The 12,020-nt window shown below is 38.7% G+C and overlaps 1 protein-coding gene across 1 annotated transcript; it reads left to right on the top strand.

Annotated features, from left to right (window-relative positions):
- Nucleotides 1-10,316: 10,316 nt before the first annotated feature.
- LOC129782208 (ubiquitin-protein ligase E3B-like) lies at nucleotides 10,317-11,984 on the top strand (the record flags this gene model as incomplete). The annotated part of the gene is made up of 4 exons (XM_055789575.1): nucleotides 10,317-10,489; nucleotides 10,554-11,555; nucleotides 11,620-11,749; nucleotides 11,820-11,984. Coding segments are annotated over exons 1-4 (1,314 nt in total), but the record flags the coding sequence as incomplete, so codon positions are not given.
- Between the last annotated feature and the right edge of the window lie 36 nt (nucleotides 11,985-12,020).

Below are 12,020 nucleotides of genomic sequence, written 5' to 3'. Positions count from 1 at the left end.
GAAAGAGTCCGGTCTACCTTCTACAATGGAGTACAATGGGCGCTGAATTTCTGACACACAAACGATATGTGGACTTTTTGCTGATAAATTTGGAAGCGTGTTTTCGGAGGAGTCAATAACACCCGAGCAAATTGAATCTGCTGCTGGAAACGTTCCTTTTCTAGGCCAATCTTGCTCCCATATCGAGGTTGACGAGCCAATGGTACAATCTGCTATGAACAAACTCATTGCGTTAGTCTTGCTCCGTTAGTCCTGATGGAGTTCCGTCTATTCTATTGAACAAATGCGCCGCTAATCTGATGATTCCTCTTTGTCGCATTTTCCGCTTATCGTTAATTAGTGTGAAAATTTCCAACTTCCTGGAAGTCGGCGTTTTTGATTCCTGTACATAAAAAGGGTGCCAAGACTCAAGTCGATAGCTACCGAGGAATTTCGGCCCTAAGCTCGGTCGCCAAACTGTTTGAGCTCGTAGTCTTGGAACCGATCTTCAGTTTCTGACAGCATTATATTGTAGAAGACCAATATGGATTTATGCCTAAGAGATCTACTGTAACCAATCTGTTGACTTTCACGGCTCATATAACGGAAGGTTTCAATAACCTTCAGCAGCGTTTGACAGCATTAATCACGAAATTGCGATTTCTACAATGGAGAATTTGAGGTTTGGCAGCAGAGTAATCAGTTGGCTGCGGTCATATCTAATCGATCGCCAACTAGCAGTAAGAATTGGTGATCATTTCTTACGCAAATTCGACGCGCCATCTGGGATTCCTCAAGGCAGCCACCTGGGGCCGTTGATTTTCCTCTTGTACTTCAATGACGTCAATTTTAAGCTGAACCTTCCGCGCTTGTCATTCGCCGACGATGTGAAAATTTATAATCAACTCGACTGCCGATGCCTGCCTACTTCAGCAACAGTTGGATAGTTTTGCCGAATAGTGTATTGCTAATTGCATGAAAGTGAACCCAAGTAAATCTGCCATTATCACCTATTCAAAAAAAAAAAGGAACCGATCTTGTTCGAATATAAAATCGTGGACACTTCCATCGAGAGAATCAGCTGTTCTAGGGGAACTTCTAGACAGAAAACTATCGTTCCAGCAGCATATTTCACATATTGTTGGCAAAGCTTCCAGATGTGTGGACTTTTTGTTTCGAATCGGTGAAGTTTTCAATGACATATATTGCTTGAAGTCTTTGTACTGCTCGCTGGTACGTTCGACTCTTGAGTACGGCTGTCAAGTTTGGAGTCTTTACTACCAAAACGGTGTCGACAGAATTGAAGCTGTACAGCGCAGGTTTGTGCGCTTTTCTCTTCGACGCTTGCCGTGGAGGGATCCTTTTCGGCAACGCAGCTATGATAGTAGATGCCTTCTAATCACCTTAGCTGTTCGCCACAATGTCGCCCGTGCTATGCTAGTGTCTGATGTCCTGACGTCGAAAACAGAGTGTCCGGCATTGCTCCGTTCATTCCAACTACAGGTACCTCCAAGAAGTCTGCGGTACCGAAATTTTCTACGTATACCGGTTTGCCGAAAATTTAACTAGGCCTAGCGATGGCTCGCCTTCGTCTTATCCACATCGAAGGAAACGATCGCATTCGTGGGTTCCGAACAAATGAAGCGTTCAAGTTTTCTCCAAAACGTGCGGTCCTTAATGTGTTAAGGAACGTCGCATGTACATTTGTAGCAGTGGTAGTCTACCTTAAAGACAACAAAAGTTTTGTTGGATTTACTTTTTCGGATTATTCGAGAAAAGCGCCTTTTTGGGGTTATACCAAGCCCCGGGCAAGGGGATATGATCCGCGAGTCAAGATGTGCTACAAATTTAGCTGTCATTGCCAAACCTATCAAATTACTCGGCGAACTCAAGGCAAATCTATGGAACAAGGTGCGCCCATTCGCTAACTAAAAAAAGAATTGTTTTTTGAAAAAAAAATTTATGTGAAATGTAATGATCATGATGATCTCAAGGGTCTGAATGATAATATAAAACGTAGAACCCTAGGTTGATCACTTGAAATGTAGTATTATATTATAATGTAAACCAACTTAAGAAATTGAAAGAATTTAAGTGAAATAAAATTTAAAGAAGGTAGTTTTGAAATCTTATAAATAGTATGTAGATTTTTAAGTTATTCGATTACTTAAAACACGTAGTCCTGACGCTTACTTAGCCATTTGGTTGTATATTTCCAAATATTTTACAACACAATAATCACAAAAACTCACCATTATAATATAAAATCAGCATCAAACACAATTTCAGTTTCATATTATTTCACAATTTTCGAGGAAACGTATTACTCTATTACATAGAATACATATTGAATACAGAAAAGTAAATTTTCATTCATTATTTTTGTTCTAGAAGTGTGTTAATTTCGTCCTTAATTTCGTTTTCAAAATGGCGCAAATCATTATGGTGCCTTCAACGCAAAGACAATAAATGAAACGCTTGCAGCGTAAAACGTAATGAATATAATGAATATAGCAATGAGTATTTCATAAAGTATCAGTATATTCCACAAATTGTGCTCAATCGTCTTAATTTACTTTTGTGTATTTTTTAAATGGCTGCAGAAAACCACTTCACGTTTTGACCCACCTGGTAGTATGTTAAGTGCCTTGTTTTACACCAGCTTGAGAGTTTGGCAGTTCTCGCGAGTGACAGTAGTCGCAAATTGCATTTGCGACCCGGACATGTTTGACGCTGTCAAATCCTATGTGCTAGTATACGGATGCCCTCAGGCTGGGTTATACAATGGCAGCTCTCTTAGGCAAGGCGCAAATTGAGACGCATATAGCGCGAGTAACTTGGCGCGATATAGCGCCTGTTTTTGTGGCTAATGAAAACAGATAGAAGGGCGCAAATTGGGCAGATGACGCGAGATGGTGGAGCGCTCGTGAGACACGACTCGCGCGACGCTGTGGCTGAACCACAGTTTCTCGTGCTGGTCATGCCGGTTGTGGTAGTTGTGTTGGTGAACAATCATATAGCGCCGTGGGTTTGACACTGTATGGCTGTACTGGTCGGGTGATTGTGTTAGTAAATAAATATATCGCGCAACTCTGTGTTAATCAGTCATTGTATGCGAGTGGCATGTTATTTACACCAAACTGCGACTCAATATGCGCTCCACCACGCTACGTTTGTGGCACGTATGAGTCGTGTTGGTAGTCTCGCGTTCGCTTACGAGCGCTATACGCTTCTCAATTTGCGCCTAGCCTTAAAGCTGTAAATTTATTATTTTTTTAACAATCATATGACAATTTATAGAATGAAACTTACATTTCAGTCTCCTTATTTCTGAGCAGGGATGTGTAAAAAATCACATTCAACGATTAATGAATAAGTATATCCCTCTAGTTTGTTTTAGGATGTTTTTAAATCACCCCCAGCAGGCGATGCTCTTTTATTCTTCATATGTACACAGAGAGAATACATGGAACGGTGCGCTACCAAGATCTCAAAAAAGCAATATGAAAGCGGAATCCTCACTGTTTGCACTCTCGAAGCATTACTTCTACTACTCAAGTTTTATCGTGAGTGCAAGCCACAAACGGTTAATCCCATTCCATAGAGCGGATGATGAGTTCTTTCTTCTTTCTTTCTTTGTTTTTAAGAGGCTTTAAACTTTGAAGTTCATTCGCCTCTAAGGTGAGTTCTTGATCGTAAAGTGTACAAGATACGATCAACTGAAATCTTACGACACTCATCGAGGGATTTTTAATTCTCTATTGCACTGACCGCAGTGAGTGGCTGACTCAGTCTCGTGTCGATTTTATTTTGCTGTCGTCTCCCGCCCGATAAACAGCAGACGGGTAATAGATGCAATTGATTAATTTTATTACCAGCAGATTTGGGCGAATCTCATCCCGCCCAAAATCGTTTTTTAGATTCCAATAATTCTGAACATTCACATTTCTCTCCAAATAATTTTTCCAATAGTAATTCAATTAGTGACTCCACGAAACACCTTTCGAATTCGATTGAATTTCAGACCCTTTTTTATTTTGTAGATAAAACGGATCACATATTTGATTAATTCAATTCTGTGTGGTTACGTTCTTCGTTGCGAATAAATGTAATGAATTAGTATGGACGTATGTTATTCATATATCGTAGACTTCCGACATATGTGGCAGTAGATTTATCGAACGACTAATGTTTTTTTATATCCCTTCAAACTTGTTGTATCTCTCAAGTGTACATACTGCTTTGACCGCAGATTTGCATGGTTGAATCTGGTGATTTAAGGTGTTCAGTTGTCATATTGTCGAATGAATACTGTTGGATCAATAGGTATCGCAGCAAATAATTATCAACATCCTACCTTATCATCAAACGGCATGCGAAGAATTTCAGTGAACTGACGGCATTGGAATATATGCTTTGTGAGAACCACACAATTATTATCAGAGCAGATAAACGTCCGACTGGAAGTCATGAACATCAATTCAATGTGCCCAAGATAAATTTATCATTTGAAGGTCATTAACCTTTCTAAAGATGATCAGATGGAATATATTCCAATGTCGTCTGGAATAACCTGTCGAACACCTGTGAATAGTCTATCTGCATACAAATTATGTAGAGTTCCACAATCCAAAAATTTTTTAAGAGCAAATATTTACGTGCTTACACAAAAAAAAACACATGTTGACATATTTGCGCTAATTTATGTTTTTTGATTAATTCAAGGTAATCAAGGTCTTTTCTAGCCACCAGTTTACTCGGGCCCGAAAAAAGAGGTCTGCGTTTGGGCTGGCGGAAAAATATATCTCGCAAGACCACGTGTTCGATGTCGTAATAGCCTTGGCCAATAACGCTTTTACATTAACTCATAAAATTAGTGATTTGAGGGGGATTATTGTTTGTAGTATCTTGTAGATTAATTTAAACACCATCTGAGAAATCCTCTGTGAAACATTAAACATTAAAGTCGTCCTATCTGCTGTAGCGCATTTTTTATTTTACCCAGTTTCATCGAAGTAAACGCGCTCGGAAAGGAAAATTGAATGCCCGGACGAGAGAGCGAGAATCGTAAAGCGTACGTCATAGAGACACTCATTCCCATGGAGCAAATTCTTGTTAGGAGTTGTAAACAAAACGAGGAAGGAGAGTAGGGTAAATGATCTTGGTTTGTCCAATTTGGGGTGTTTTTACGCAACTAGTAAATGCAAATCGATTTTTCTTCATGAAAATCACACATAATCGATACGAGTTTGGTTTTGTTGAAAAGCCCCAAGGATCTAGTTGCTAATACTACCATAAGGTGTTGAAATTATTCAAATTTTTATGTTTTTTAACGATTTTCCTTAAAGAAGAATTATGATCATGGTTTGACCACCTCTGATCATGGTTTGCCCAAAAAAATGATCATGGTTTGTCCGGTTTTAAAAATCTCCATTTTTGAATGAAAACATTCGAATTCACAATTAGATGTTGCATTTATCATTGCTTGAGTTTACTGTCATCATATTGATTCATTCATAATTTAGGCTTTCTTCAGAATATTGCCTTTTCTTGGGCATTTTAGAAGTGTTCACCTCAACACAACACAACATCAACACAGAAAAACCATACTTCTGCTATGCGCGAAGCACACCATAAACAAACATAAACAAACTGCAGCGCGCCAAGCGGTTGCCATAGAAATCATGTGGACAAAACAACATTATTGAATTGGACAACTCATGATCAGAATTGAGTTCATCAAAATGCGTTAATTTAATGGTTTAGCTATGTAAATCCGATACAAATGGTGAGCAAGCATGATGTTTACAATATTTATAAGTGTTGTAATCCAGAAAAGGTCTGAATACGTGCCAAATAATCATCTGGAGATCGATTAAAAGTTAGCTCGAATGAGGGGCGCATTGACACAAATAGAAGGTGTATTTTATAATCCTTTAAAACATGTGATTTCGTAAAAATATACTATCAAACTACTATAAATCATGTAAAAGGCAATTTCATTTATATGTTTCGAAACATTCGAAGGCCTTATTTGACACAGGAGCGCTGAATTAGAGCATTCAAAAAAGTGGGCAAACCATGATCATATTTTCGACTGGACAAACCAAGATTATTTACCCTAACTCAATTATTCGAACTAGTTTCAGTCTAGCAATGCTTTGGTCAACTCAGAGCTACCAAGAGAAAATCATTTGGTTATGATGGGTGAGGATTAATAGTTAGTCGCAGTTTGCACAGATTGCGATCTGTGCAGTTTGCGATTAATCGTAAATCACATCATGCTCCCTTGTTTTCCATCCTTGTTTCTGAGCAAATCCAAACAATTTAATTCAAATACAAATTCAATCTGCTACTGATGAAAATTACAAACGTGTTCAAAATTCAATCTGTTGGCATTTTTTCTTTTTATATATATATATATATATATATATATATATATATATATATATATATATATATATATATATATATATATATATATATATATATATATATATATATATATATATATATATATATATATATATATATATATATATATATATATATATATATATATATACTAGCTGACCCGGCAAACTTCGTCACGCCCAAAACTAAGCCCAAAAATACTAAGCGTTCATGGGTCCAATCGCAGAACTGTTCATTGATTGATCTTCTAATCTACCCTTTCAAATTATTTTTTAATATAAAATTTCAGTATTTCTACCAAAAATCTACATTACAATATCAGATCATTTTCAGACACAATTCTCGTGCAAGATTTTTCATCCATTTGGAAATAACATCCATTATTCTCCGTAACATAGAATGAATAGAATACATAAACAAATGTTTGATACAGAAAATATGATAGAATGAAGACAGTCCTAAATCGGACAATTCCTTTCTCGAGTTTTGCTCTTATCAACACATTCGGCGATCCATTTTTATTCTTATAGATAGAAGACGATATAGGAGTGCGTTTTATCACATTAAAATCCATTTCCACTTTCGAACGAAGATCAATTTCGTTACCACTAGCATCAAATGGACTGACAACGCTTGTCAATATGTAATTGTAGAATACATGCGAATTGATTTTTTCGAATTTTCCCATTTTCCTTCAAAGTTTTCCGAAAATTTACAATTGTCACGTTTGATTGAAATATATGCATTATTTTTAAAGGACCCCCTCTCCTTTCTAGAAGAGGAAGGGGTGGAGTCATCATAGAAACATTTCTCGTATCCAAAAACCCTTACATCCCAAATTTGGAAGTTTGTGTTTCATTTGTATGGCAGGGGGTAGGTGTGTCGAACAGGGTTACCATATCTACAGAATAATCTGTATTTCTACAGATTTTTTCGACTTTTTGAATCCAAGAATCTGTAGATACAGATTAAGGATTTTCTGGGTTTCATACAGAATATACAGATTTTTGAAAATAACGTTCCAATAACAGTTGAGACTTGATGTTAATAATATTTTTCATATAGCCTTCGAATCTGTTTGAATGAGAATAATCTGTTTTCAATATTTACAATGTAGGACCTCACATTGTGATGCAAACGCCTGCGTTTTTGATAAGCGTTATAATAAACAAATAACACTGTTTATCTGTTTCTTAATAACATATAACTTATTTATTTAAAATGACAAATTATATCGAGTTCTATACAGTTCTACTATTGTCTGTTCTCTTATTATACTACATGTTAATTAATAACAACTATTACATTTTTGTTTCTAACTGAAATATATTATGACGAAGGTATTAACGTCACGCAATTTCATCAAGCATGTCCTGGTAACTGAATAAACTTCCATAACACCTCAATTTTACTCAGTTACATAAGTTTTAAGGAGCCGAATTCTTAACTATATTTGTATAACTATATATGAACAATTTCCTAATTCTATGGTTAGTAAGGTAGAAAACCGATTACTCGCGGTTGACTCGAGTTTAGAAGGGTGACATTTTTTTTGCAGGACAAGGATGGGATATAAAGAGATTATAAAATCAATCACGCGCAAAGGAAGAAAGGGAGGGTATAAGGATATAGGGACAATCACACACAAGATCGATATCTTTAAGGAAAACATATATTAGGGTTGGGGAAAATTTTATCCATTATTTTCTCGATAGCATGGCTTTAGTGATCAATACATCAATTTCAGGTATTTTTTTTACAATTTCAGGTATAGGCTCGTTGTAAAGGTGACATTTCACACTAAAAATAAATTCTTTTGCTGATTTTTGTTTGTTCCATTCAGTTGTGAGTTACAGGGTGTTAACAATAGAGGTCAACAAAGAGAAAATTCGGTTGTTCAGTCCCTGAAAACGATTGAGACATTGCATAAGAAGTTCCACCCCTCTACTTCTTGCGATTCTCCAGCGAGCTAGCATAGCAGTCTAGCAGCAAGGATCACATGAGTATTTTCCAACCGAAAGCAGAAACCAATTAGAACCTAATAAGAACCAAGAGTGAAAGGAGAAGCAGAACATCACCAGCAGGAGTAAAATCAACAACAAGAAGAAGTTGAGCAGCAGCCGCAGCAGAGCGAGGGAGATTTGGGAGAAAAATCGTGAACGTTAGCAGAACGTTTTGCTTCCACGAGAAGAACGGAGTGAGAGTTGAAGGATCCGTCGAAGTCGAATAAACGTGGTTTATACTTGATTCTTGTGTTTTTTCTACCGTTTATAAGTAGTGATTAAACAAAACCTTTCAAAGAGAATTCCTGTGAGAGTTTCCGCTGTGGACTTTCGGTTTAAGCGTCCAGAGGCATATTTCCACCGGTGAAACGTGCATCATCCGACCAGAGCCTCCGCTCTCGAGACTATCGAATGCAACACGGTAATTTTACACTTTTGCTTTTATAAATGCGAAAATGCAAGCCAGGCCGCTGGAATTGCGATTGGTGTGTATGGTGCCGATACTGCAACAGTAAAATATGTGCAACTTAATTTATTTTTCAATTTGTTTTTTCTATTTTTTTTAGCGCAATATACTAAATTAAGTTCTCTACTGTCAACAAATGAACCGTTTGAAGCTAGCGATTGACCAGAAACGTTCAAAACTGACTAACAGATAAGGTTTTGTGTTCCATCAGGACAACGGAAGGCCACAGACTTCCGAGAGCTTGATTGGGATGTTTTTATGCATCCAACATATGTCCGGACCCGCCAACAAGCAATTACCATTCTTTCCACGCATTGCAATATTTCCAGAGTGATAAAAAATTATGATGAAAAGAAAATTGTAAAAATCTATTGCTAGAGTTGCTATGGACCAAGACCTCTATGATAGAGACATTATGAAGCTACTATTAGAATGACAACAAGTTTTGCAACAAAACTGTTCATATTTGACCCAAATCAGACAATCCGAAGCATATTAAAAATAATTTTGAATTTCACCCAAAAATAACGGATTACTTTTTCCCCAACCTAATATTTGGGACATGTTATCAGGGTCTAACCGACCCAATACACCGGCAATCCAACACACCGGCGCATTGGGTTGTCTTCCTCGGCTCCAAAGAGAGTTTCCTAAATTTGATCCGGCGACCAGATACATCTCGCACGACCAAACAACGTGCTCGATGTCGTGATAACCTTAACACCTCGATGAAGTATTTTATTTTTACTACAGTGTATATGCTTACTGGCTTTACGTGGATACCATCAACATCGCCTAATCAATGTATCTGCCAATCAACAATACTAATGCTTCAAAATTCGACTTACAAATTTAATACAGATTTTTTTGAGAAAACACTAAGATAAAAAGATTTTTTCAGACCAAAAACACAGATTTTATTATGGCAACCCTGGTGTCGAACTACCATAGAAACGTTAATCGAACCCTAAAACCACTATATGCTTAGTTAGACTCCATTTGTTTTATTAATTCTCGAGTTGTTCGGCAATCTTCCTCCCTTTTTAGATAGGGGAAAGGAGTGTGAAACCATCATAAAAACATTTATTGTTCTCCAAAACCTCGACATGCCTAATTTCGTATCATTTGCTTGATTAATTCTCGAGTTATGCAGAAATTTGTGTTTCATTTGTATGGCAGCTCCCCCTTACAGAGGGGGAGCTGCCATACAAATACCATAGAATCATTTATTGCACCATAAAACCTCCACATGTCTAATTTCGTTTTATTTCCTTGTTTAATTCTCGAGTAATGCAGAAATTTGCTATTTTAAAAGTGAGCCTCATGAATTGGGCAGTAGAATAAGTATTTTGAGAACAACGTTTCATGTATTGACTGTATAGATTTTGAATGCATTAAATAAAAAAAATCGCTATCATATTTAAACAAACGCTTATTGATGTTATTTTTCCCTAGGGCTATGTTACAACGATACCGTACTCCACGACCTCTGGCTACTGCTGGGCTCACTAGGTCCGAGCTGTGGACTCAAGGGCTTCATCGAACTGCTGCAAGTCAATCAAACGAACTACGAACCCCCACTGTTGCTACTGTCGCTGTTTTGTGACTGTATGACCCACTATGTCACGTAAGTTGTTACCATGAACTGTCCCTCTCGTGCCATAAAAATAATCACCCTTGCCATATTGCAGTATCCTGGACGACCTGGAGATGTACGAACAGCAGACCCCGTTCACTCTGAGCGATTACATCGCGCTGTCACATTTCCTCAACACATTCCTCTATCGAACGATTCAGGATCAGATTTTCGACATGAAAACCGTAACCAGTGCACCGCTGTTCATCTCCACGCACACACTGCTGCTTTGTTTGTACCGTCGCGATTGTCGGCGCTCTTTCGCGCCCCAGAATCATTGGCTCATTCGAGACATTCGACCGTCACACTTCCTGACCGATCTGGAGAAGGGCAAAAAGCACACCCAGATTCTGCTCCAGAAAATGCCCCACATTATTCCACACGAAGATCGCGTCCAGCTCTTCCGGAAGTTTGTACAAAATGAAAAGGCCGTTCTTGGACTGACCGAATCGGCGTGTGCTTCCCCGAGTTCGGCTTTGGTTACGGTACACCGAGATCGGATCGTTGAGGATGGCTACAGACAACTGGCCGCGCTGCCGCCACATGCACTGAAGGGCGTCATACGGGTTCGCTTCGTCAACCAGCAGGGGCTGGATGAGGCCGGTATCGATCAGGATGGTGTCTTCAAAGAGTTTCTAGAGGAAACAATCAAACGGGTGTTTGACCCGTCTCTGAATCTGTTCAAAACTACCACCGAGCAGCGGCTGTATCCTTCGCCAACGTCTCACATGCAGGAAAATCATCTCCAGCTGTTCGAGTTTGTCGGTCGAATGCTGGGGAAGGCGGTCTACGAGGGTATAGTTGTGGACGTACCTTTCGCTTCGTTCTTCCTATCGCAGGTCCTGGGTCAGACGCAGCAGGCCCTCTATAGCTGTATGGATGAGCTGCCCTCGCTGGATAAGGAGCTGTATCGGAGTTTGACGTTTATCAAACACTACCAGGGCGATGTGGCGGACCTGGATCTAACGTTTAGCGTTGATGAGGATGTTATGGGGAAGATTGTTACGCACGAGTTGTACCCGGGAGGCAAAGCTCGTGCCGTTAACAATGATAATAAGTGAGATTTTATTGGATTTGTCGATTATTCATGTTTGTTTATACGTTCATGTTTGTTCTCGTAGGATTAACTACATCCACTATATGGCGTATTTCCGCATGCACACACAAATAAGGGATCAGACGGCCGCGTTCATACGGGGCTTTCGGTGTATCGTGAATCCGGACTGGTTGGCTTTGTTTTCAACGCCAGAGGTCAGTGAAAAAGCACATCCAAACGCTATTGAAACATTTCTGCAATTTCTGTTTTTCTGTCGTCGTGTAGCTCCAACGTCTCATCTCCGGGGATACGGCACCGCTGGATCTGAAGGACCTACGAAAGCACACTCAATATTACGGAGGTTTCCACGACGGGCATCGGGTGGTCGGTTGGCTATGGGATATATTAGCCAAAGATTTCAGCGAGGAAGAGAAAAAGTTATTTCTGAAGGTACTGTCAAAAAACTACTTGATCAAATTTAAAATG

This window comes from Toxorhynchites rutilus, unplaced genomic scaffold (genome assembly GCF_029784135.1).
Source record: "Toxorhynchites rutilus septentrionalis strain SRP unplaced genomic scaffold, ASM2978413v1 HiC_scaffold_490, whole genome shotgun sequence".
In the NCBI taxonomy this organism is placed as follows: domain Eukaryota; kingdom Metazoa; phylum Arthropoda; class Insecta; order Diptera; family Culicidae; genus Toxorhynchites; species Toxorhynchites rutilus.
Note: the sequence above shows the minus strand (reverse complement) of the source record. Positions and strands in the feature narration are given on the sequence as shown.